This window comes from Mus musculus, chromosome 8 (genome assembly GCF_000001635.26).
Source record: "Mus musculus strain C57BL/6J chromosome 8, GRCm38.p6 C57BL/6J".
Lineage (NCBI taxonomy): Eukaryota > Metazoa > Chordata > Mammalia > Rodentia > Muridae > Mus > Mus musculus.
In genome coordinates this window covers 19,202,322-19,229,320 of record NC_000074.6, presented here as the reverse complement: position 1 = coordinate 19,229,320, position 26,999 = coordinate 19,202,322, and the positions used below count along the sequence as shown (strand labels likewise).

Below are 26,999 nucleotides of genomic sequence, written 5' to 3'. Positions count from 1 at the left end.
TACTGCCCAGTGTGCACACCCGCAGCTCTGGTTCTATCAGAAAGCCAAAGGGACCTTTCATTCTGAGAAGTGCAAAGCCATTTAGCATTTTCTTGCTTTTATCCACTTTAACTTTAAGGGTCTTGCCTTCAAAAAACAAAATAGCCATTAAAGTCTTTTCACAGATAAGGAAAATTGCTACAAAATCCTAGCAAGTCCTACCACCCCCTAGAAGACCCAGAATGATGCTTCTCTTGCTGGACTAAACTTCATGTCATTCCTGCAACATTCACCAGTGATCTTGCACAAAAGCGAAAAAACAAGTTTATAATACATAAAAATACAGATTATTAAAAATAATTCTTTGAGGGCAGTGTCTGAGGAGCCCAGCATCAAAATGAAGTGTATGGGTTTCATAGTGCAATCAAAAGGTCAAATGCTATGCTTGGGTAATAGTCAAATACTCATTATTTCTGGATATTTAAATCACTTTAATATTTGTGTATGTGTCTTATATATCATTGGATTATATGGGTGAGTATGGAGATCTTTTTGAGGTTACTTCTAGACATTTGGTGGGAATTTGACATCAGACCAAGACAAAACAAGTAAGCTCAAGGCAGGAACTTGGCTTTGGTCTAGGAATCAGGAAATAGGTCCAGATTAAGAACAATCTTTGAGCTAATGCAAAGCTCAGAGCAGGCTCAACCTGACTAGACCCTAGAATGGTGTTTATGGGATTTTTGCTTATTACCTTGCTTGTTCCTTGAGCCAGAACTGATATCATTTTGCAGGTACTAAAAGTGGGCTAAAATTAGACTTGAAACAAAAGGGCTTCAGCCTCAGAACTGGCTGGGGTCATGCTACACTATTGCCTAATTGTCTTTTTTTCTTTTTAATCCTTGTTCCTGCCCTAGAGAACATGTAGACTGACTGAGCTGGCTTGGTCAGGTGAACACATGTATACATGAGTGGGAAGGCTGAAGGCAAAGTGTTTTCTTCAATGACTCTATTTTTAAAATTATAATTACTACTGCTATTATTAATTGTATGTGTGTGGTGATTATCCTATATGTACTGTGTATATGTTCCCATAAAAGTCAAAAGATAGTCGTAATCCTTGAAATGGGAGTTACAGAAGATAATCAAAGAACTTTAATTGGGTTTGTTTTGTGCATATTCACGAAGAAGCAAATTCTGGCACTTATTCACATTGCTGGTTCTTGGTCCTTTTATCTATTTTCTGCGGCAGCATCTGATTTTAGGATGGCCACAATGGCCACCCAGTCGAAAACCTCCATTGCATGAACGCTGGCATGAGCCTCCATAGCTCATGCATGTTACTGGACTGTTGATTAATTGGGAAAAGGCTGGAGGATAAGTAAGAAACACGCATGTTAGAGTTGAAAGCCTCAGGTCAGAAATACAGTCCAGTGTGCTATAATCTTGAGTACATCCCAGCAGCCTCCCCCTTCATCCCACCCCAAAACTGTGATATCTGTTTTAGCAGGACTGAATACAGTTCTGACCGCTGATGCTGTGGAAAGGGGTTCTGGTTTCCCTAGGACCCAAATGTTGAAGGGTCTGCTCCACACCTGACTGATTGGAATTTTCAGGTCCATCAGGCTCAGGAAAGATTCTTTGAATCCTCAGCTGATTCATGCAAACCTGCCTCTATTTCTCCACACACAAGTCCCTTGTGCTACTATCAGAAACAGCCAGTGGGTGTGAATGTGTATGACCTTGTGTGCAGACACATATAGAGGCTAGAGGCTGGCATAATATGTGCTGGTGAATTGTTCTCTGCCTCACTTTTTGAGACAGAGTCTCTCACTGTACCTGGAACATACTGAGTAGGTTTGTCTGGCTGGTTGGCCAGTGTGCCTCTGGGAGCCTTCTTAGTGCTAGCATCACAGATGTGCACCATAAGCTCTCTCTGCTTCTTCATGGACACTGGGATCCAAAGTCAGATCTTCATACTTGCACAACAAGCACCTTTGGTCACTGAGCCATCGTCCTATTTTTCACTAAGGTATTTGAACTTCCAGGTACCTATTTTAAATGAAGTATTTGACCCAAACTCACTGTATAGGACTTGTTTAATTATAACTTGATACCTAAGTAACTTACAGTGGAAATCAAAAGTAAAAGTGAGCTATTGGTAGTTTCTAATATCTAAAATCAGGCCTTAATTTCATCCTTCCCTCTTTCCTCCTCCTTCCTTCTTTACATTTATCTAAATGTCAGACAGAGTAAGTGTTTGGGTATCCCGTGGATCACAGATGCTCCTCTGTAAACCTGAACCCACCAACAGAATTAGTGAAATTATGTTTTCATTTTTTAACTTCTGTCTGATGCACTTTCAAACATTTTTTCACATTCTCTCTTACTTGTTTAGCTCCCTCTCTTGAGTTGTGAATACCTTTTGTTCTGGTTGCCTAATGTCAAGGATAAAATACAATCTTGGGCCTGGAAACTTGGCTTAGCAGTTAGGATTGCTTACTGATCCTGCAGAAGACCTGAGATAAGTTTCTTTTTTTTTTTTTAAGTATATTTTATTTTATTTTACTTTTTTTTTTTTACGTATTTTACTCAATTACATTTCCAATGCTATCCCAAAAGTCTCCCACACCCTCCCCCCACACTCCCCTACCCACCCATTCCCATTTTTTTGCCCTGGCGTTCCCCTGTACTGGGGCATATAAAGTTTGCCTGTCCAGTGGGCCTCTCTTTCCAGTGATGGCCGACTAGGCCATCTTTTGATACATATGCAGCTAGAGTCAAGAGCTCCGGGGTACTGGTTAGTTTATATTGTTGTTCCACCTATAGGGTTGCAGATCTCTTTAGCTCCTTGGCAGTATGTGACTGTAACACCATCTCTGAGAGATTAGATGTCCTCTTATGGCCTCTATGGGTACTATACTGATTGGCACATTCCCATACACAGATCCATATAGGTACACATAATTTAAAAGGATATAAATCTTTTCCACAAAATAAAGTTTAGGGACAGTTTGGGGAGCTATGATCTAAAGCCTCCCTGCACTCTGAGCCTCATTACCCCTGTAGACAGTGTGTGCTTCAGGGTCCTCCACAGGGGTAGTGGGAGAGGAAGTTCTCAAAGAGAGCCTGGGCCACTTATTCTGAAGGAATCTCTAGAGTAAGTAGAGACTCTACTCTTTAGATATAAAGACTTCTTAATGAATACTTTTTTCAGATAATAATCAAATATTCTTCATGTTATTATGTTTAAGCTACCTATAAGAAACTCATTTCATAATCTTAAGCTTAGCACCAGGAATTAGGAAATGGAAGTCATGTGATGCAGATTAGCTGTGAATGAGTCTACCTTAGGCTCCTTCAAGGTAAAAAGCATATTTGGTTTGTGTTTGAAGTCACAAAATATACTTTTTCTAAAATATGCTTAGAAGAAAAAGAAAAAGGGGGAAATAAGAAGGATAGGAAAGTAAAAGACAAAGACACACAGAGAAAGACACAAAGACATAGAGATGGCCATATATACAGAGAGACATGCATCCACACACACATGCACACAAAAAAAGAGAGAGAGAGATGTAAACACAGAGAAACAGATAAAGGTTCATATAGAGAGAGGGTGACATAAGATACAAACACAATGATACACACACACAAACACATATACACACACAGACACCTACACACACCTAAACACACATGCACAAACACAGACACACACACACAGATGTAGGGAGCTGTCTTTCATTTTAGTATGAGACCACCATACTCCCCTGACTCACCTGCAAGTGGAGACAGCATCACCAGGATAAAGGCAAAGAGCAGGTAATGGATCTTCATGACTGATGCCTGGTGAGGTGCAGAGATGCAGAGGGACTTGAGCTCAGTGCCTTATATAGTGCCAGGTACTTTCTCCTGTGTAGGAGTCTACACTGATTAAAATCTCAGGAATAACAATTATGAAACACAGAGCACCTTATCTCTCTAGTGAGGGGGTGGCCCTTTGAGAGCACACTCAGTGTCTTTTATGCAAATGTGGGGATCCCCAGAAGATTTCTTCCTGTATTGTTTAGCAAGAAGAGCTACCTGACGCTGAAGGCCAGCCCCAAAGGGGATGTTTCTTCTTTCTTATCCATTCTTCTTCAGGCAGATGAGGTGGAAGAGTGTAGGCAGAGAGTAAGACTTTGTCTTGGGAGATTCTGTGGTAAGACTTTGTCTTAATAGAAATTTAGGGTTGCTGTATAATTAAAAGTTTACTTATGTAAGTTACTATGCTATTGTAGCTGACCTGCCTTCTGTGATCTTCTGAGGGCAGAAACTGCACTTACTGCACTTAGCACCTCACCCTAAAACAGCAGGAGAATAAGTAGAGGATTAATTGCTAGAGACTTTTCCCTATTGTCCAGATGCCTCTTGCTTGTCAGACTAGGGGGGACTTTGGAGCAATAAACTTCTATTGAACCAGGAGAAGAGAATAACACTCATAACATTCGCAGAAGGAAAAACTTTGACATAAGCAAATATGCATAATCACACATAAGTTCATATACAGATTCATACATGCTCATTTATTCATTTATACATTTCCATTCAAACCCAACTGGGCCCAGCTACACACACATCCATACTAACATATGCATATGGAGAAAAAGACCAAGCACAGTACAGAACGAACTCACTTATTCTGGATGAAAACTGCACTCTAATCTTTATTACAAAGAAAAAGAAAAGATTTCTACCTTTTTAATGCTGAATGAATTAAACCCATGTTTGTAGGGAAAAAGCTTTGTTTCTTTTAATAAGACTAAAACATGGTCAGGAAAAGCCTGCCTGCTCCCTCTGCTCTCTGCAACATCTTTTTTCCCCTTTCCTTCTGCATTCTGCACATTGCTCTCTTAGTATTTTATGTTACCTATAATTTCTAAGATACTCCACTCTGCATTCTCTTTCTAATCTAAAGTGTTCTGTCTAAAAACTCCTCAGCTCAGTTCCTCTCTCAGCTCAGTTCTCACTTCCATTCCTCTCACCTCAGTCCCTCAGTTCTGACTCTTCTCTTTGTCCTCCACTCTTAAACATCATTCAGAATACATGATCACATGTTGAAAAGTTCATCAAGATTTCACATAGAAAATCAAATCATAAATTGAAATAGAAGCTTACAACAGAGAATGTTTACATGCAAATTCATTACGAGTAATTATCTAGCTAAGCATCCATCATCTGTCTCAGCTCCACGGGTTGACCAAAGGTTTGAAACCATAACTAAGTTATAAGTGAAGTTTTATATAGATAAACACAGTCAATATTTTATCTTCTGTCCTAGCACCTATAAGAAATCATTAGTTCCCTTTTAATGACCTTTGGTTAATTGTTATATAACTCTTGGAATATGCTCTGTGTAGGAGAAAGTCTGGTTACCATCTAAGAGCAATTAACTGGTGACACGAGGGAGACTGGCAGAGTTCTCATTGCAGGTTTGACTATATGCCGGGGCCTAGCAAACACAGAAGTGGATGCTCACAGTCAGCTATTGGATGGATCACAGGACCCCCAATGGAGGAGCTAGAGAAAGTACCCAAGGAGCTAAAGGGATCTGCAACCCTATAAGTGGAACAACAACAATATGAACTAACTAGTACCCCCCCCCCCCCCGGGAGCTTGTGTCTCTAGCTGCATATGTATCAGAAGATGGCATAGTCAGCCATCAGTGAAAATAGAGGCCCATTGGTCTTGCAAACTTTATATGCCTCAGTACAGGGGAATGCCAGGGTCAAGAAGTGGGAGTGGGTGGGTAGGAGAGTTGGGGGAGGGTATGGAGGACTTTTGGGATAGCATTAGAAATGTAAATGAGGAAAATACCTAATAAAAAAATTAAAAGAAAAAAAGTCCCACTATAAAAGAGCTTAGTAATGACAGATATAATTTTAGGAATTCTTATAGGATCATCATTAAGACTTAAGTTATCTATTTGTCTATATAGCATCACTACAAGATTGTACATCTTCATGGATCTGCAGAGATTTGCTCCAAAGGAGTGTGCTACTACTTAGTGATATATGTTTAATAAGAGGAAAAGCATATTAATAGCAGAAATATTTCCTAAAATGAGTCCCTTACAGCCTTGCTTAATAAGGGCTCATCTGTCACAGGTTATAAAATAATCTGAAGCAAGCCACTTCAGGATGATCACCTGCTAGTTATTAGCTTGTCCCATTATGGCTCCTGACATGCTACCCTTCTTCTTAGTTTGGAGGGAACCGTGCTGTCTTGGGACAGACTCACTGGTTACAATTGGACCTTACTTGCCTGGACCTCACACATTAGACTTGGTCATCTTAGTCTGTCAATAGGCTTAGGCCTCAGTGGGGACTAATTTCTCATAGATCCATAAGGTCTTGGGCACAGTCAGCTGGTGAATGCAGAAGAATGGGAGCCAAGTCATGGTTCTCCCAGCTCTTTAGGGCAGTATATGGACCTAGTTTTATAGATTTCTCTAAGCTCCTGCTCAATGTTGAAGTTCATTTACTACTAAACACCTCCAGGAACTCAGTGTGATGGACCTGGAGTCAGATGAGTGTGTTGTTTTCAGTCTCAGAGAAAGCAATGTGTTAGTAACATGTTACCTGAACATGGGGCACTATTCTCCCTTAGGAAAAAAAAACTAGTAAATAGCTACTTCTAGCCGCAAGGGGATGGACAAATGTGGGACTTGATAGCATTTGGATATGTGGTTCTGCACTCTCTGAAATAATGTGAGTATCAGAGGGGAGGAGTCAAGATGCTTTTTAGAATCTTTTATGAGAATCCATAACAGTGGGACTCTAGTCCTTTCCACCATCTCCCTGTTTCTCCTGCTCAAACCTGTTCTGAGGGAGGCCACGTGGCTTGACTCTGAGTGAGGTCTCTTGTGAATTCCATAACCCAGCTGTTTATTTTTATCCTAGAAAACCATTGATGACTATCAATGCATACCTCATGGCAAGAGCTGAGAGACTAGGATTTTGTAAGTGAAAAAAAGTTACATTAACCAGGATTTATTCCTCCCTACAGGAAGATTAAAAAAACAACCTCATAAGAAGAAATCTACAATGTATAAACAGTTTTGACAAAAGGTGTTCTATAGAATCCGAAGCACAGAGATTTGAGGCTGGAGAATGAAGAGTTTGCACCCACATTAGAATGCCTCACTCCCACTGCTGTGTTGGAAAATCTCACAGTATTGAGCTTGGTAGACATATTTTTAACCTGGTATACAGAAGAGATTTTAAAATAAAATAAGACACAGTAAATATACATATTTGTGTACTATTGTGTACTATCAAAGTATATAAATATGGTAGGCAAGGATCAATACAGAATAATTAGTATATCCATCCCTTCAAATTGAATAAATTTACTATACTAATAGCAGCTTTTCATTATCTTCAGTGGTATAAGCATGCAATAGATCGACTAGAAATAATTCTCCTATCTTTTTATTATCATTAATTTTTCCCAATTCTCCTTACTCTTGCCTTTCTCTGGTCATTATTAGCCTACTCTGCAGTCCTTAAAAGTAGCTAGTGAGTAATCTGTAATGATGATTAGATGAAAGTTTCTACTGGATTAGGGAATGACAGGGCTGGGTTAGGGTAAAGTTGCATGTTATAAACAAGTTCTGTCTGGGATTGGAGGATTTCCACATGCTGTCTCACCCCTCTTTGGGACTTTGCTTCCCTGTGTGATGCAGGTGTCTATTGAAAAAGCATGCTACTCATCCCCAACACTAAGATATTTTTTCCAGGCAGAGGAAGATCAGACAAAAACTTAATGTGGAATAATTGTCTGTAAATGCTCAGCCTGAATTAATACACCATTCCTCCCCGTTTGCATAATTTTCTCACCTTCTACAGAAAAAAAAAGCAAATGAATAAATTGTCTATGGACATAGCCAAATACTTTTGAGGAATCAACTTTGATGGAAGAAACGTTACTTTGGCTCAAGCCTTAAAGATTCAATCCATGGTGTGTGGGTACCACTGTTTTGTAATCTGTCACAAGACAGGGAATAAATGACAAAGAGCTTGTGGTGAGGTAAAATCATTCACCTGCTGGTAACCAGGAAGCAGAAGGGAGGGGTCTGGTCTGCCAATACCCATTGCTGTGCTCTGTGTCCAAACCTAGCTCATTTCTACTAGACCCACTTGCAGAATGTCCCACCATCTTCCAGTTGAGTCTAAGGCTAACCAAAACTTTAACATTTATCTTCTTGTGGATATTTAGGATCTCAGCCAAGTCAAGTAAGGCACTGAATAGCTCTAGTGGTCCACTGCTAGGTGTGTGTCCAGCCCCAAACCAAGTAGTTAACTGCATGTATGTGCACCCCCAGATCCAGGGGTAGTGTGTGTGTGTGTGTGTGTGTGTGTGTGTGTGTGTGTGTGTGCTCCCTAGCTCCCATGGTGTGCTGCTATGTGTGCATCCCCTGTAAGTTGAAAATGGTTTATTCCTGTGCAGACCATGCTAAGGCAGAACACTTCACACTTTGGAAGAAATTTTTGTTTTTTGGGTTTGTTTGTTTGTTTTGTTTTTTTTTTTTTTTCTGAGAAAGAGTTTCTGTGTGTAGACCTGACTGTCCTGGAACTAACTCTGTAGACCAGGCTGCCCTCCAACTCAGAAATCCACCTACATCTGCCTCCCAAGTGCTTGGATTAAAGGTGTGTACCACCACTGCCTGGCTTTGGGAGGTCTTTATTGAAAGAGAGAAGAGAATGATGGATTTGGGTTCGTGTCTTTTATCCTGGCCATGATTTAAGTAATGCAGGCGATGACTCAAAGGTGATGCAGATAGCACAAGGGGTGTGCGAAGGTTGCACACTGCAACAGACACAGGAGGGTCCTGTCACCTAGGGATGGCATCATAGCTGGATTCAGAGGCTGGCTGCAGAAAGGCTTCTGATGCTAACATTACTCCTTTTTTCTTTGACTAAAGAGGGAGAAAATAGGTGAGAGGAAGCCAACCATGAAAGGGGCACAGTGGTGTCAGATCTCTTAAAGAGTTTCCTTTTGTCTAGGGGCTTTGTCAGTCTTGGGTTGTAGCTGACTTTGACCATCAGGGCCCAATTAATAGTCCTTTGTATCAATCAGTATATTCTGTGGACAGTGGCTGGTAATCCTGTAAAAGGAACTGATTATTTGTTTGGTTAGATTTTTTTTTGAATGTAGAGACAAGATTAATAAGACCTGGAGTAAATAGTAAAGCCGAAAAATGAGGAGATTTTAGAAAGGGCAGTATCCATTTCCTTATAGGGTTTTTGAAAACCCAGGAATAGGAGACCTCACTTTGTTCCCTGTATTTCTTGATGTCTGATAGTAGTGCTGGATTTTATTTCTTACTATCCCAGGTTCATTGACATAGAAACAGCATACTTCTTGGAAAAAAGGCAAAGACCACCTTCTTTAGCTGTAAGGACACTTTGTCTCATTCAGTTCTGAGAGAGCACTCCTGCCAAAGAATCCATCTGGTTCTGGATGGTGAGCATGGTTTCAGAAATTTCTTGAAAACCATTTTCAAGCTGAGAAGAGAACTTTGTTGTGGAGGGTTTGAGAAGTAGTCAGCCCTGCTGTTCCAGCACAGGCACCTGTAGTTATTCCCACAATGACCAGGAGTGGCATGACCTGATCTGCCCTCATGTCATGTTGGGCAGGTATTGTGTTTACAACTGGGATTGCTAGAGGCTCTTTTCTGTGGATTACTCCTACTTCAGAGAAAAGAAAAATCAATGTGCAAACTCCTAACCAGCTGACAGGAGGCAGGCCATGATATACCTGAGTGCCACAGAGAATTGACCTGTTTTGGACTGCAGAGCACTGTGGCAGAAATGAGTTATCAAGGGTGTGGTTCTACTGCAGTCTAGGAAGCTTAGCATTCCTACAGAACATGTCCTGAATGTCTTAAAACAGTATGTCACACTAAAAAGAGATAGAGAAAAGGTATGGGGTCATGGCAATATCAAAGTCAGAGCAGCTGATAAATGGTGAGTTGAGGTTACTTGGCAATATTTCTTGAGAGACTGTAAATGACAATTGTGAATTAGTTCCAGGAAGCACACCTAGCCATCAATCTTTAAAGCACACAGGTCAAGTGATATTAAGGAGATGACAGGTTAGTGCCATTTATGAGTGGGGATGTCAAGGGAGTAAGGACGTTGGAGGAATGTTTGATTACTTCTATTTTTCTGATATGTAGAAGTTGAGCAATTGAGACATATTTTCTCTGTATGAGAATAGTACTCACAGGGGATCCACATTGGTTTTTACTCCTGTTTCCCTGCTGGGATTCCATGCATCTTGTAGATAGAAGAAGAGGATGTTGTGGTATTGGTAGAAGATGTCGGTGGTCCATTATCCTAACAAATGTATCTGGCAAGACCAAGAAGTGCAGCCCATATTCATCTGGTCACTTTTTTTATTGGATACTTTCTTTATTTACATTTCAAATGTTATCCCTTTTCCATGTCTCCCTTTCAAAAAACCCCTATCCCATTCCCCCTACCCCTACCTCTAAGAGGGTGCTCCCCACTCACCCACTTACTCCCATCTTCCTGACTTGGCATTCCCCTAACTGAGGTATCAAACACCCTCAGGCTAAGAGCCTATCCCCCCACTGACACCAACAAGGACTTCCTCTGCCACATAAGCAGCTGGAGCCATATGTACTCTTTGATTTGTGGTCCAGTCCCCGGGAGGTCCAGAGGTCTGGCTGGTTGATACTGTTACTCCCTCCATGGAGCTGCAAACCCTTCAACTCCTTCATTCCCTTCTCCAACTCCTCCACTGGGGACCCTGCACTCAGTCCAATGATTGGCTGCAAGCATCCCCCTCTATATTTGTCAGGCTCTGGGAGAGCCTCTCAGGAGACAGTCATATCAGGCTCTCATCATCAAACACTTCTCAGCATCCACAATAGCCACAAGATTTGGTGACTATATATGGGATGGCTAATATCCACTTATCAGTGAGTGCATACCGGGTATGTTTTTTGTGACTGAGTTACCTTACTCAGGATGATATTTTCAAGCTCCATCCATTGGCCTGGGAATTTCATAAAGTCATTGTTTTCAATAGCACACTAGTATTCCAGTGTGTAAATATACCACATTTTCTGTATCCATTCCTCTGTTGAGGGACATCTGGGTTCTTTGTAGATTCTGGCTAATATAAATATGGCTGATATGAACATAGAGGAGCATGTGTCCTTATTACAATTTGGAGCAATGCTTAGGAGTGGTATTGCTGGGTCGTCAGGTAGTAGTATGTCCAACTTTCTGAGGAACTCCGAGACTGATTTCCAGAGTGGTCATACCAGCCTGCAATCTCTCCAACATGGAGGAATGTTCCTCTTTCTCAACATCCTTGCTGGCATGTGCTGTCACTCAAGTTTTTGATCTCAGCCATTCTGATTGGTGTGAGATGGAATCTCAGGGACATTTTGATTTGCATTTCCTGATGACTAAGGATGTTGAACATGTCTTTAGATGCTTCTTGGCCATTCAAGTTTCCTCAGTTGAGAATTTTCGATGTATCATGGTTCCCCATTTTTTAGTAGAGTTATTTGTTTCTCTGGAGTCTGAGTTCTTGAGTTCTTTGTATGTATTGGATATTAGTCCTCTATCAAAGGTAGGGGGTGCAGACCTTTTTACCATCTGTTCATTACAATTTTGTCCTATTGACAGTGGACTATGCCTTACAGAAGCTTTGCAATGTTATGATGTCCATTTTTTGATTTTTGATACTACAGCATAAGCCATTGGCTTTCAGTTCAGGCAATTTTCCCCTGTGCCTATGGGTTTGAGGCTTTTCCCCACTTTTTTTTTCTATTACACTCAGTGTATCTGGTTTTATGTGAAGGTTGTTGATCCACTTGGGCTTGAGTTTTGTACAGGAATTAAGAATGAATCAATTTGAATTTTTCTACATGATGACTGACAGTTGAATCAGCACCATTTGTTGTAAATGCTTTCTTTTTTTTTTTTACAAGATAGTTTTAGTTCCTTTGTCAAATACCAAGTAACCATAGGTGTGTGGGTTCATTTCTGGGTCTTCAATTCTATTCCATTGGTCTACCTACCTGTCTCTGTACCAAAACCACACAGTTTTTACCACTATTGCCCTATAATCTCTTCCTTTGTAGAAGGAACTATTAGAGACTCTACTAGATTCTCTCTATCAAATGTAATAGCCTTCTGGGATGAGGAAATTATTAGTCCCAAATAAGTGGCCTGAGGAGTGGAAAGTTGGACTGTAGAAGGTGAGGCCATGTAGCCTTCACTTGACAGGAAATTTAGAAGAGCAGAGGTGTCAGTTTGGCTAATTTTTAAGAGTCTCTGCAGAAAAGAATGTTGTCTACATAATAGACAATCTTAGATTTACGGAGAGACAGAGAAAGTAAGTCAGAAGCCAGGGCCTGGCCAAATGGGTGTGGCCTGTACCTGAATCCCTGAGTAGAACAGTCAAGATGATTTGAGTAGAAAATGGGTGTCAGAGTCAGTCCAGGTAAAGACAAAGATGTTCTGTGACTGGAATCTAGTATTAAGAAGAATGCATCCTTGGTATCTAGGAAAGAGAAATGAGAAGTCCCTGAGGGGATAGGGAATTGGAGTGTATAAAGATTAGCTACGAGAGGATTGACAGAAACCACTGTAGAATTAATGCCCCTGAGATCTTGAACCAGGAGATAGGTTCCATTAGGTTTCTTATCTGCTAGTATGGGGATGTTAAAGGTGGAAGAGGTAGAATGGAGGACGTTTTCCTTAAGAGATCATGGATCCCCCTGAGGCTTTGGAGAGAAAGAAGGTATTGAGCTTGGGTGATGTACCTGGAAGAGTCAAATCATTGGATGAAAAGAGGAGAATAATATTTAGCAGCTGAGGGGTTCTTGATGCCCCAGATTTGGGAGTATACCTGAGAAGCTGGCAAGGGAAACTTGTTAGTATTAGAGGGTTAAATGGCTAGGAGGAGGAAGAGAGGTGCTGCAGGTAAGCCTGGCTTTAGCCTAATGGGGGTCAAAAGAAATAGGACCCCCATCTTAGCTAGAATATACCTTCCCAAAAAGGGGACAGGAAACATTGGAACTATCAAAAAGGAATGGGTGAGACAAAGACCCCTAAGAGTGCTTCTAAGTGGTAGGTCTTGGTGAGCAAGGTAAGCTTGTCCTCTTATCCTCATAATAGGGGAACAAGAAGGAGAGGTGTGTCCAAAAACTATGTAAGAACCAAGTAAGTGGCCTAAATGTCCAAGAGGAAGTAGATGGGCCTTCCAGATACCATGATGAATACCCAGGTCTCCATACTGGTAATGGAAGTAGTCAGATCAAGGGAGCTTAGACCTCTTCTGTTATTAACAGTCAAGCCTAAGAGGTCAGCTGGAGTGTTACCTGGGAGCAGTGTTCTCTTTCCTGAGTGGCTTTAGGCTATTATATCCTCCTGATGGCCTTTTGCCATGAGGAAGTTGAGGCAACCCCTTTCCCAATGACCTTGTTTTGGCCACATGTGTATCAGGAACTTGGTGCTAACTGGCTGAAACTTTGAAGACCAGGAAGCTGGGGCAATGGCTGGGACTTGTCACACAGCCTTTGCCAGCATATGGTATTTTTGTCTGCAGGCATCTCTCTGATGGTACACTTTGAAGGCCAGCACCAAGACTTCTGCCTGTGGAGTTGGAAGTTCCCTCTCCTAATGTCTAAGTTTGGCTTTCATGTCAGGGTAGCTCTGGAAAAGAAGTAGGTAATCAGAAGTTGCTTACCTTCTGTGTTTTCAGGTGCTAAATTAGTATATTGTAATATTGCTTTTGTAAGGTACTCCAAAAACTGAGATGGGTTTTCTTGTTTATTTTGTTTAACCTCTTGGAGTTTTTCAAAATGTACTGGGTTTAGGGCTGCTCTTGGGTGACTGGCCAGGCTATAAATCTATTTCTGGATAAAAATACTACCTGGGGACTTATAATACCATTGAGGATCTTGGTCAGATGCCATCTCAGATCTCAGCAAATTGTATATGCTAGATCTGTTTAATAAGTCTTGTCTGCATGTATTCTCACCTATTCCCAAAATTGCCTTCATTGTCAGGAAGTAAATTATTAGTGAGAATCATATGTACATCATACAAATGAAGCTGTAAGATTGAGTAATATACTGAAATTCTTTTATAAAGGCAGAAGGATTACAGGTATAGGATCCCTATCCCATCCCACGGGACTCAGTTATTCGTGGGTGCGAGGGAGACTGCAAACCTGGAAGAAAATGGGATTGGAAGGGGAAGAAAAGCCGGAAACCAAGTAGAGTGCACCTATCAAGGTTTCCGTCTATTAGGCTGAGACGCCTGGTTTTAAAGCATACATCGCAGGAATAGGGAGGGGTCGAGGGGGAATTAACAAAGAACAAAGAGGTGGGCATCTGCTGACATGAGGGCCGAAGTCAGGCTCCAGGCGGTGGGCACTCTGCGTCTTATCTCCGGAACATAGATCCTCCTTAACAGCCTTGAGGTGTCAGGCCGGACTCAGACTTAACTCATGTCCTTGGAAGTCACGGGAATTCAGGAAGAGATAAGGAAGAGGGGACTATAATTCAGCTTTTATAGCCTCAGGTGCCAGGAAGGGAACAGGGAGGAGGGAGTGACAACTGGCTCCTAGCATGAGGCCTTTTGGCCTATCAGGGTGGGAGATTGTGAAGGGCTCACTTTCTCAAGGTATGGTCTCTGACAGATCCCAGTCTGTTTTCTATTTGAGAAAGTTCACTTAGTGAGAAAGGATTAGACTCTGATTAGACCATCTAACCCAGCAACTTCTCTTAAAGGAAGGATTGATGCTGTGTTAGGATGGGCATCAGGGAGAAGTATGTGGTTTAGTTGTAGACTTAGAATAAGTGTTAGGAGGTCTGAAATTAGGTACCAGTACAGGATGATTGGAGCAGCTTACAGCTGGCACAGGAAGAGAGGAGGATTCTAAAGAAGTTGAGCAACGAGACTATGTGGAAATCTGGTGAGAAGAGGAATCTGAGGAGGCTGGGATTTTAGAAGAAGCTGTAGAGACAAGTGTGCAGCTGTAAGTGGGTGATTTTTCAGCTGGATTGAGGACTGTAGTGTCATCTGGTAGAGGTTTCATAGCATGAAGAAGTTCAGTTGGGAGACATGAAGGGCAGAGAGAGGGTTTGGAGTGAAGATAGGTAAAAGCTTGGCGTAAGGGGCGTCCTTCCATTTACCAGATTCAGAGGTTGTCTGTAAACAATTTCTGATGTGAACACTGCCCAGCTCCAGTGATGCTCTGCTATGTGTCTGTTCCCTTTTTGTAGTAGTGTGCAGCCCTGTGTGCACCCACAACCGTGGTACTATCAGAAAAACAAAGGGCTTAGTCATTTTTAGAAGTGCAAAGCCATTTAGCATTTTCTTGATTTTTTTTCCATTTTAACTTTAAGGGTCTTGCTTTCAAAAATCAAAATAGCCATTAAAGTCTTTTCACAGATGAGGATAATTAATAGAAAACCCTAAACAGTCCTGCCACACTCTAGAAGACCCAAAATAATGTTTATCTTGCTAAATTTCATGTCATTCCTGCAACATTCACCAGTGATCTTGTACAAAAGTGAAAAAACAAGTTTATAATACATAAAAATATAGATTATTAAAAATAATTCTTTGAGGGCAATGTCTGAAGAGCCCAGCATCAAAATGAAGTGTATGGGTTTCATAGTGCAATCAAAAGGTCAAATGCTATGCTTGGGTTAATAGTCAAATACTCATTATTTCTGGATATTTAAATGACTTTAATATTTGTGTATGTGTCTTATATATCATTGGATTATATGAGTGAATGTGGAGATTTTTTTGAGGTTACTTCTAGACACTTGGAGGGAATTTGACATCAGACCAAGACAAAACAAGTAAGCTCAAGGCAGGAACTTGGCTTTGGTCTAGGAATCAGGAAATAAGTCCAGATTAAGAACATTTACATGTGAGCTAATGCAAAGCTCAGAGCAGGCTCAGCTGAGGTATGTGTGGCATTCCTTTTGTCATGGTCAACCTGACTAGCCCCTAGAATGGTGTTTATGGGATTGTGTTCATTGCCTTGCTTGTTCCTTGAACCAGAACTGATATTATCATTTTGTAGGTACTAAAAGTAGTATAAAATCAGACTGGAACAAAAGGACTTCAGCCTCAGAACTGGCTGGGGTCATACTATAGTGTTACCTAAATGTCTTTTTTTCTTTTTAATCCTTGTTCCGGCCCTAGAGAACATGTAGACTGACTGAGCTGGCTTGGTCAGGTGAACCCATGTATACATGAGTGGGAAGGCTGAAGGCAAAGTGTTTTCTTCAATGACTATTTTTAAAATTATAATTATTACTGCTATTGTTAATTTTACGTGTGTGGTGCTTTTCCTTTATGTATTGTATATATGTTCCCATAAAAGTCAAAAGACAGTGCAATATCCCCTGAAACAGGAGTTACAAAATGTAATCAAAGAACTTTAATTGGGTTTGTTTGTGCATATTCATGGAGAAGCAAATTCTGGCATTTATTCACGTTGCTGGTTCTTGGTCCTTTTCTCTATCTTTTAATGCAGCAATCTGACTTTAGGATGGCCACAATGGCCTGCTAGTTGAAAACCTTGAATGCATGAATGCCAGCAAAAGCCACGATTGGCTATGCATGTTAATAGATTGTTGATTAATACAGTAAAAGCTGGAAGATAAGTAAGAAAAACGTGTTAGAGTTGAAAGCCTCAGGTCAGAAATACAGTCTTGAGTAAATCCCAGCAGCCTTCCCCACCCAAGCCCCCAAAACTGTGATATCTGTTTTAGCAGAACTGAATTCACTTCTGGCCACTATTGCTGTGGAAAGGGGTTCTGGTTTCCCTAGGACCCAAATGTTGAAGGGTCTGCTCCACACCTGACTGATGGGAATTTTCAGGTCCATCAGGCTAGATTTCAGTAAGGATTCTCTGTGAGTCCTCAGCTGATTCACAGCAGCCCTGCCTCTACTTCTCCACACACAAGTCCCTTGTGCTACTATCAGAAATAGCCAGTGGGTGTAAATGTGTACGCACGTGTGTGCAGACACATACAGAGGCAGAGGTTGGCATAACACATGATGGTGAATTGTTATCTGCCTCACTTTTTGAGACAGAGCTTCTCACTGAACCTGGAACACACTGAATTGGTTTCTCTGACTGGCTGGCCAGTGTGCCTCTGGGAGCCTTCTTAGTGCTACCATTACAAATGTGCACCAGAAGTTCTCTCTGCTTCTTCATGAACACTGAGATCCAAAGTCAGATCTTCATACTTGCACAACAAGCACCTTTGATCACTGAGCCATCGTCCTATTTTTAACTAAGGTCTTTGAACTTCCAGGTACCTATTTTAAATGAAGTATTTGACCCAAACTCACTGTATAGGACTTGCTTAATTATAACTTGATACCTACGTAACCTACAGTGGAAATCAAAAGTAAAAGTGAACTATTGGTAGTTTCCAATATCTAAAATCAGGTCTTAATTTCATCCTTCCCTCTTTCCCCCTCCTTCCTTCTTTACATTTATCTAAATGTCAGACAGAGTAAGTGTTTGGGTATCCCGTGGATCACAGATGCTCCTCTGTAAACCTGAACCCACCAACAGAATTAGTGAAATTATGTTTTCATTTTCTTAACTTCTTTCTGATGCAGTTTCAAACATTTTTTTCACATTCTCTCTTACTTGTCTAGCTCCCTCTCTTGAGTTGTGAATACCTTTTGTTCTGGTTGTCTAATGTCAGGGGTGACATACAACACAGAGCCTGAACACTTGGCTTAGCAATTAGGATTGCTTACTCATCCTGAAGACCTGAGATAAGTTTCTAGTACCCTGTCAGGCAGCCTGTATGTGCCTATAATGCTATCTCTGAGAGATAAGATGTGCTCTTATTGCTTCTTGGGTACTATACTGATTGGCACATTCACATACACAGATCCATATAGGTACACATAATTTAAAAGGATATAACTCTTTTCCACAAAATAAAATTTAGGTACAGTTTGCAGTGCTATGATCTAAAGCCTCCCTGCATTCTGAGCCTCATTACCCCTGTAGACAGTGTGTGCTTCAGGGTCCTCTATAGGGGTAGTGGGAGAGGAAGTTCTCAAAGAGAGCCTGGGCCAGTTATTCTGAAGGAATCTCTAGAGTAAGTAGAGACTCTACTCTTCAGATATAAAGACTTCTAAATGTATACTTTTTTCAGATAATAATCAAATATTCTTCATGTTATTATGTTTAAGCTACCGATAAGAAACTCATTTCATAATCTTGAGCTTAGCACCAGGAGTTAGGAAATGGAAGTCATATGATACAGATCAGCTGAGAATGAGTCCACCTTAGGCTCCTTCAAGGTAAAAAGGATCTTTGGTTTGTGTTTGAAGTCATAATATATACATTTTCTAAAATATGCTTAGAAGAAAAAGAAAATAGAGAATGTAAGAAGAATAGGAAAGGAAAAGACAATGACGCACAGAGAAAAACACAAAGACATAGAGATGGCCATATATACAGAGAGACATGCATTCACACACACACACACACACACACACACATACACACAAAGAGAGAGAGAGAGAAAGAGAGAGAGAGAGAGAGATGCAAACACAGAGAAACAGATAAAGGTTCATAGAGAGAGAGGGAGATACAAACACAATGATACACACACACAAACACATATACACACACATACCTACCCATACATACACACAAGCACAGACTCACACACAAAGATGTAGGGAGCTGTCTCTTATTTCACTGGGGGATCACCCTGTTCCCCTGACTCACCTGCATATGGAGATAGCAATACCAGGAGAAATGCAAAGAGAAGGTAATGGATCCTCATGACTGAAGCCTGGTGAGATTCAGAGATGCAGAGGGACTTCAGCTCAATGCCTTATATAGTGCCAGGTGCTGCTTCCTGTATAGGATTCTACACTGACTTGAATCCATGGAATTACAATTATGAAACACAGAATGAGCACGCTGAGACTAGTCTGTGCAGGTAAGAGTTTGCACTACAGAAGCTAACAGCTTCTGGGACAGGCAGAAGCCACAGAGTTTCTGAGGCAGACCCTATTTCAGGCTTCAGATATCCGGGCACCTTCCCTGCCAGAGGACAGGTGTCTGCCCTGCCCTAGAGGACTTTGCTGGAGCACCTGGGGGAGCCATCTTGGTTTCCAGATCCCACTGAGACTAGTCTGTGCAGGAGAGAGTGTGGACTACAGAAGCTAACAGCTTCTGGGACAGGTCCTGTTTCAGGCCTTCATCTTCTGCCAGGAGGTAGATCCAAATGTCAGATATCTCTGCACCTTCCCTTCAAGAGGAGAGCTTTCCTGAAGAGAGTGCTCTAACAATTGAAACTCAGGAGAGAGCTAGTCTCCCAGGTCTGCTGATAGAGGCTAACAGAATCATGATAAGAACAAGCTCTAACCAGAGACAACTATAACAACTAACTCCAGAGATCACCAGATGGTGAAAGGCAAACGTAAAAATCTTACTAACAGTAACCAAGACCACTCACCATCATCAGAAACCAGCACTCCCACCTCAGCCAGTCCTGGGCACCCCAAAAGCTAGAGCCGGATTTAAAAGAAATACAGGAGAACACTGGTAAAGGGTTACAAGTCCAAAAAAAAAAAAAAAAAAAAAAAGGAAAACACAAACAAACAGGTGATGGAAATTTACAAAACCATACTAGACCTAAAAAGGAAAGTAGATACACACACACACACACACACACACACACACACACACACACACACAAAACAAAAAAACAAACAAAAACAAACAAACAAAAAAAAAAAAAAACCAAAGCTAGGCAATGCTAGAGATACAAACCCTAGGAAAGAAACATGAAACCATAGATGCGAGCATCTGCAACAGAATACAAGAGATGAAAGAGAGAATCTCAGGGGCAGAGGATTCCATAGAGAACATCGGCACGACAATCAAAGAAAATGGAAAATGCAAAAAGATACTAACTCAAAACATCCAAGAAATGGAGGACACAATGAGAAGGCCAAACCTATAGATAGTAGGAGCAGATAAGAATGAAGATTTTCAACTTCAAGAGCCAGAAAATATCTTCAACAAAATTATAGAAGAAAACTTCCTGAATCTAAAGAAAGAGATGCCCATGAACATACAAAAGGGCTACAGAACTCCCAATACACTGGACCAGAAAACAAATTACTCCCGAGACATAATAATCAGAACAACAAATGCACTAAATAAAGATAGAATATTTAAAGCAGTAAGGGAAAAAGGTCAAGTAACATATAAAGGCAGGCCTATCAGAATTACACCAGACTTGTCACCAGAGACTATGAAGATGAGAAGATCCTGGACAGATGTTATACAGACACTAAGAGAACACAAAAGCCAGCCCAAGCTACTATACCCAGCCAAACATTCAATTACCTTAGATGGAGAAGCCAAAGTATTCCACAACAAAACCAAATTCACACATTATCTTTCCATGAATCCAGCCCTTCAAAGGAATATAACATAAAAAAAAAATGCAAGGATGGAATCCACGTCCTAGAAAAAGCAAGAAATTAATCCTTTAGCAAACCTAAACGAAGAGAGCCACAAGAACAGAATGCCAACCCTAACAACAAAAATAATAGGAAGCAACAATTACTTTTCCTTAATAGCTCTTAATATCAAAGGACTCAATTCCCCAATAAAAAGACATAGACTAACAGACTGGCTCCACAAACAGGACCCAACATTTTGCTGTTTACAGGAAACCCATCTCAGGGAAAAAGACAGACACTACCTCAGAATGAAAGGCTGGAAAACAATTTTCCAAGCAAATGGTCTGAAGAAACAAGCTGGAGTAGCTACTCTAATATCAAATAAAATCGACTTCCAACCCAAAGTCATCAAAAAAGACAAGGAGGGGCACTTCATACTCATCAAAGGTAAAATTTTCCAAGATGAACTCTCAATTCTGAATATCTATGCTCCAAATGCATGGGCAGCCACATTCATTAAAGACACTTTAGTAAAGCTCAAAGCACACATTGCACCTCACACAATAATAGTGGGAGACTTCAACACACCACTTTCATCAATGGACAGATAGTGGAAAAAGAAACTAAACAGGAACACAGTAAAACTAATAGAAGTTATGAAACAAATGGATTTAACAGATATCTACAGAACATTTTATCCTAAAACAAAAGGATATACCTTCTTCTCAGCACCTCATGTTACCTTCTCCAAAATTGACCAAATAACTGGTCACAAAACAGGCCTCGACATATACAAAATATTGAAATTATCCCATGCATTCTATCAGATCACCATGGACTAAGGCTATTCTTCAATAACAACATAAATAATAGAAAGCCAACATTCACTTAAAAACTGAACAAGACTCTTCTCACATTTGGTCAGGATGGATGATTGTTTTGATGTGTTCTTGGATTTGGATAGCAAGAATTTTATTGAGTATTTTTGCATCGATATTCATAAGGGAAATTGGTCTGAAGTTCTCTATCTCTTTTGGGTCTATCTATGGTTTAGGTATCACAGTAATTGTGGCTTCATAGAATGAGTTGGGTAGAGCACCTTCTGTTTCTATTTTGTGGAATAGTTTGTGAAGAACTGGGATTAGATCTTTGAAGGTCTGATAGAACTCTGCACTAAACCCATCTGGTCCTGGGCTTTTTTTTTTTTTTTTTGGCTGGGAGACTATCAATGACTGCTTCTATTTCTTTAGGGGATATAGGACTGTTTAGTTCATTAACCTGATCTTGATTTAACTTTGGTACCTGGTATCTGTCTAGAAACTTGTCCATTTCATCCAGGTTCTCCAGTTTTGTTGAGTATAGCCTTTTGTAGAAGGATCTGATGGTGTTTTGGATTTCTTCATGATCTGTTGTTATGTCTCCCTTTTCATTTCTGATTTTTTTTTTTAATTAGAATGCTGTTCCTGTGCACTCTAGAGCATCTGGGTAAGGGTTTATCTATCTTGTTGATTTTCTCAAAGAATCAGCTCCTCGTTTGGTTGATTCTTTGAATAGTTCTTCTTGTTTCCACTTGGTTGATTTCGCCCCTGGGTTTGATTATTTCCTGCCGTTCACTCCTCTTGGGTGAATTTGCTTCCTTTTATTCTAGAGCTTTTAGGTGAGTTGTCAAGCTGCTAATGTGTGCTCTGTCTAGTTTCTTTTTAGAGGCACTCAGAGCTATGAGTTTCCCTCTTAGAAATGCTTTCATTTGCTGCACAAATTTTGATTTTGATTTTGCTGAAAGGACCCAGATATAGCTGTCTCTTGTGAGACTATGCCGGGGCCTCAGGAACACAGAAGTGGATGCTCACAGTCAGCTATTGGATAGATCACAGAGCCCCCAATGGAGGAGCTAGAGAAAGTACCCAAGGAGCTAAAGGGATCTGCAACCCTATAGGTGGAACAAAATTATGAACTAACCAGTACCCGGAAGCTCTTGACTCTAGCTGCATATGTATCAAAAGATGGCCTAGTTGGCCATCAAGGAAAGAGAGGCCCATTGGACTTGCAAAATTTATATGCCCCAGTACAGGGGAACGCCAGGGCCAAAAAGTGGGAATGGGTGGGTAGGGGTGTGGGGGGGAGGGTATGGGGGACTTTTGGGATAGCATAGGAAATGTAAATGAGGAAAATACCTAATAAAAAATATTTAAAAAAAGTTTTGGTATGGTGTGTTGTCATTTTCATTATATTCTAAAAAGCCTTTACGTTCTTTCTTTATTTCTTCCTTTATCAAATTATCATTGAGTAGAGTTAAGCTTCCTTGTGTATGTGTGTTTTCTGTTGTTTTTGTTGGTATTTAAGACCAGCCTTAGTCAGTGTTGATCTGATAGAATGCCTGGGATAATTTCAATATTTTTGTATCTTTTGAGGCCTATTTTGTGACCAATTATATGGTCAGTTTGGAGAAGGTATCATGAGGTGCTGAGAAGAAGGTATGTCCTTTTGTTTTAGGATAAAATGTTCTGTAGATACCTGTTAAATCCATTTGCTTCACAATATCTGTTAGTTTCAATGTGTCTCTGTTTACTTTCTGATTCCAGGATCTGTCCATTGATGATAGTGGAGTGTCGAAGTCTCCCACTATTATCGTGTGGGGTACAATGTGTGCTTTGAGCTTTACTAAAGTTTCCTTAATGAATGTGGATGCCCTTGTATTTGGAGCATAGATATTCAGAATTGAGAGTTCATCTTGGAAGATTTTATCTTTGATGTGTATGAAGTGCCCCTCCTTGTCTTTCTTCATAACTTTGGGTTGGAAGTTGATTTTATTCAATATTAGAATGGCTACTCCAGCTTGTTTCTTCAGACAGTTTGCTTGGAAAAATTGTTTTCTAGCATTTTACTCTGAGGTAATGTCTGTCTTTGTCCCTGAGGTGGGTTTCCTGTATGCAGCAAAATGTTGGGTCCTGTTTATGTAGCCAGTCTGTTAGTCTATGTCTTTTTATTGGGTAATTTAGTCCATTCATATTAAGAGATATTAAGGAAAATTAATTGTTGCTTCCTGTTATTTTGTTGTTAGAGTTGGGATTCTGTTCCTGTGGCTGTCTTCTTTTAGGTTTGTTGAAGGATTGCCTTCTTGCTTTTTCTGAGGCATTAATTTCCCTCCTGGTGTTGGAATTTTCCCTTTATTATCCTTTGAAGGGCTGGATTTGTGGAAAGATAATGTGTGAATTTGGTTTTATCATATAATACTTTGGTTTCTCCATCTATGGTAATTGAGAGTTTTGTTGGGTATAGTAGCCTGGACTGGCATTTGTGTTCTCTTGGGGTCTGTATAACATCTGTCCAGGATCTTCTCGCTTTCATAGTCTCTGGTGAGAAGTCTGGTGTAATTCTAATAGGTCTGCCTTTATATGTTACTTGACCTTTTTCCCTTACTGCTTTTAATAGTCTATCTTTATTTAGTGCATTTCTTGTTTTGATTATTATGTGTCCTGAGGAATTTCTTTTCTGGTCCAGTCTATGTTGAGTTCTGTAAGCTTCTTCTATGTTCATGGGCATCTCTTTCTGTAGGTTACAGAAGTTTTCTTCTATAATATTGTTGAAGATATTTACTGTCCCTTTTAGTTGAAAATCTTCATTTTCATCTATACCTATTAGCCTTAGGTTTGTCTTCTCATTGTGTCCTGGGTTTCCTGGATGTTTTGAGTTAGGATCTTTTTGCATTTTGCATTTTCTTTGATTGTTGTGTCCATTTTTTCTATGGAAAAAAAAATGTGTTCATTTTTTCTATGGAATCTTTTGCACCTGAGATTCTCTCTTCCATCTCTTGTATTATATTGCTAATGCTTGCATCTATGGTTTTCCTAATTTTCTTATTATTATTATTATTTCCTTATTTCTTTCCTAGGTTTTCTATCTCCAGAGTTATCTCCCTTTGGGTTTTCTTTATTGTTTCTCCTTCCATTTTTAGATCTTGGATGGTTTTGTTCAATTCTATCACCTATTTGGTTGTGTTTTCCTGTAATTCTTTAAGAAATTTTTGTGCTTCCTCTTTAAGAACTTCTACCATGTTTAGCAGTGTTCCCCTGTATTTCTTTAAGTGAGTTATTAATGCCCTTCTTAAAATCCTCTACCAGCATCATTAGATATGATTTTAAATCAGAATCTTGCTTTTTGGGTGTGTTGGGGTATCCAGGTCTCGCTGTGATGGGAGTACTGGGTTCTGATGATGCTGAGTTGTCTTGGTTTCTGTTAGTAAGATTCTTATGTTTGCCTTTTTGCCATCTGGTAATCTCTGATGTTAGATGTTCTAGCTATCTCTGGCTGGAGCTTGTTCCTCCTGTGATTCTGTTAGCCTCTGTCAGCAGTCCTAGAAATTCAACTCTCCTGAGTGCCAGTGGTCAGAGCACTCTCTGCAGGCAAGCTCTCCTCTTGTAGAAAAGGTGCACAGAGGTCTGGAGTTCTGATCCACCTCCTGGCTGAAGATGAAGGCCCGAAGGGACCCTGTCCCAAAAGCTCTGTTGCTTCTGTGGCCCGTGTGCTCTCCTACGGAGACTGGTCTCTGAGAGACCCAGGATACAAGATGGCACTCTCACCTGAGTCCCAGGGTCAGAGCACTCTCTGGAGGCCAACTCTCCTCAGTGATCCTAAGATCCTGGGTGTGCTAGGGTACGTGCAGCATGGAGAGTCCTCTGGGAACTGGTGACAGAGTTCGTGCCCATGATGGCCCATTTATGTCCTTCTTAGAGCCCTATATCATCATCATGAGGAGTGATTTTAAATCTGAATCTTGCTTTTCCAGTGAGATGGTGTCTCCTCAACTTGCTCTGGTAGGAGAATTGGGTTCTGATGATGCCAAGTAACCATGGTTTCTGAGGCTTATATTCTTACACTTGCCTCCAGCCATCTGGTTATCTCTAGTGCTACCTGCCTTCGCTATAGCTGACTGGAGCCTGTCCTCCCTGTGATCCTGGTTGTGTCCAAACTCCTCAGAATCAAGCTGTCTCTGTGATGCTGTGATTCTGGGATCCTGTGATTCTGAGATCCTGGGTGTGTCAGAGTTGCTGGGAGTCAAGGTGCCTCTGGGACCCTGAGATCCTGGTTTGACCAAGCTCCTGGCATCAAATGATGCTGTGATTCTGGACATGTTAGAGCACCTGGGAGTAGAGCTTCATCTGGGTGTTTTGGGACTGGCTATGGAGTTTGTGTCCAAGGCCTGATTAGGATATCAGCCCAGACTACAAGAAACTTGTGCCACTGGTTGAAATAACAATTGGTGTATTTCACTGTTTCCTCTAATTTGGAAAAAAAGCATTTCACAAACTGTAACTTAAAGCCTAGAGATAGACATGCCTAAACATTATGAAGTATCTGCCCCTGATCCTCATGAGATACTACCTTGTGGGTCTGAACCCACAGAGAATATGGAACTTGCATTTATCAAAGTTATTAGATAGAAAGAATGTTATAATAAACCCCCAATGTGGTTTAATATTTCCAGTAAATGTGAATCATTGATTGGGCAGGGAATGAATCAAACATTGAGCAAAAAGAGATGTCCATAGGCCTTTGGCAATCAGAAGCAGGGAAGTCTATACAGCATATCAAGAAGTTAGCTGTAGCTGAAGTTGCATTGGCTATAGAAAATATTGGGACAGGATCAGGATTTTGAACAAGTGCTATTTCTTATGTTAAGACTCCTAATCGTTTATTAATTTGCCTTGTTAAAATTACTTTTGTTTCTTCTACAGTATTTGATGTAAGTTGTATTGATTGCACACTTTATCATTTTGTTAGAGTATTGAAATATGGCGTGTCAGTAATGGTTGTTTATCAATCAGCTTTTGTACTATTGTGAATATTACAGGATCTTAGTATTCTGAAAAAAGCTTCCAAGTACTGGAAGAAGTGAGTCAGGCTTTAAACAAAAGTGGGCTTGTTTATTGCTTATTGATTATTGCTGGTTAAGCAGCTTTATTTGCATTAATACCTAGCATCACTGCTTCTGCAATGGCTTTGACACAAGAAGTTACGATAGCTACTTTTGGTAATCATTTAGCAAAAAAATGTTACTAATATTCTGAGTATTCCAGAGAATTTAGATAGACTTTTGGAACAACAGATTGATGCTCTTTATGACACTATTCAATTATTTGTGAGGAGGTTCAGAGTTTAAGAGTAAGACACCATCTCAAGTGTTATGCTAAATACCAACGAATTTGTGTTACTTCTAAACTTTACAATGATAGTCAATATAATCAAGAAAAAGTTCAAAGATACTTGCAGGGTATTTGGTACAATTCTAACACCTGTCTGGATGTTTTAACTTTGCATACCAAGATTATGAATTTAAAGGATATTTCTCTGTTGAGCTTTGATGCTGTAGATATTACTGATAAATTGATTCATGGCATGAAGTCAGTATTTCAATCTTGGCCAACCTTCAAGGATGGCATATATATAGCTTGATCATGCTAGATCTTCATATCCTGGGAATACTTTTATTCCTGCCCATTGTGA

The 26,999-nt window shown here is 40.4% G+C and overlaps 1 protein-coding gene and 1 pseudogene across 2 annotated transcripts; both read right to left on the bottom strand.

Moving 5' to 3' along the window:
* Positions 1 to 1,111: 1,111 nt before the first annotated feature.
* Defb6 (defensin beta 6) lies at positions 1,112 to 3,843 on the bottom strand. Its single transcript, NM_054074.1, has 2 exons — positions 3,759 to 3,843; positions 1,112 to 1,349 (listed from the first exon to the last, which is right to left on the bottom strand). The coding sequence occupies exons 1-2, from the start codon at positions 3,814 to 3,816 to the stop codon at positions 1,216 to 1,218; spliced, it is 192 nt and encodes a 63-aa protein (NP_473415.1). The 5' UTR covers positions 3,817 to 3,843; the 3' UTR covers positions 1,112 to 1,215.
* Positions 3,844 to 16,560: 12,717 nt separating this feature from the next.
* Defa-ps12 (defensin, alpha, pseudogene 12) lies at positions 16,561 to 18,859 on the bottom strand (annotated as a pseudogene). Its single transcript, NR_002878.2, has 2 exons — positions 18,795 to 18,859; positions 16,561 to 16,663 (listed from the first exon to the last, which is right to left on the bottom strand). The product of NR_002878.2 is annotated as a defensin, alpha, pseudogene 12 (transcript).
* Between the last annotated feature and the right edge of the window lie 8,140 nt (positions 18,860 to 26,999).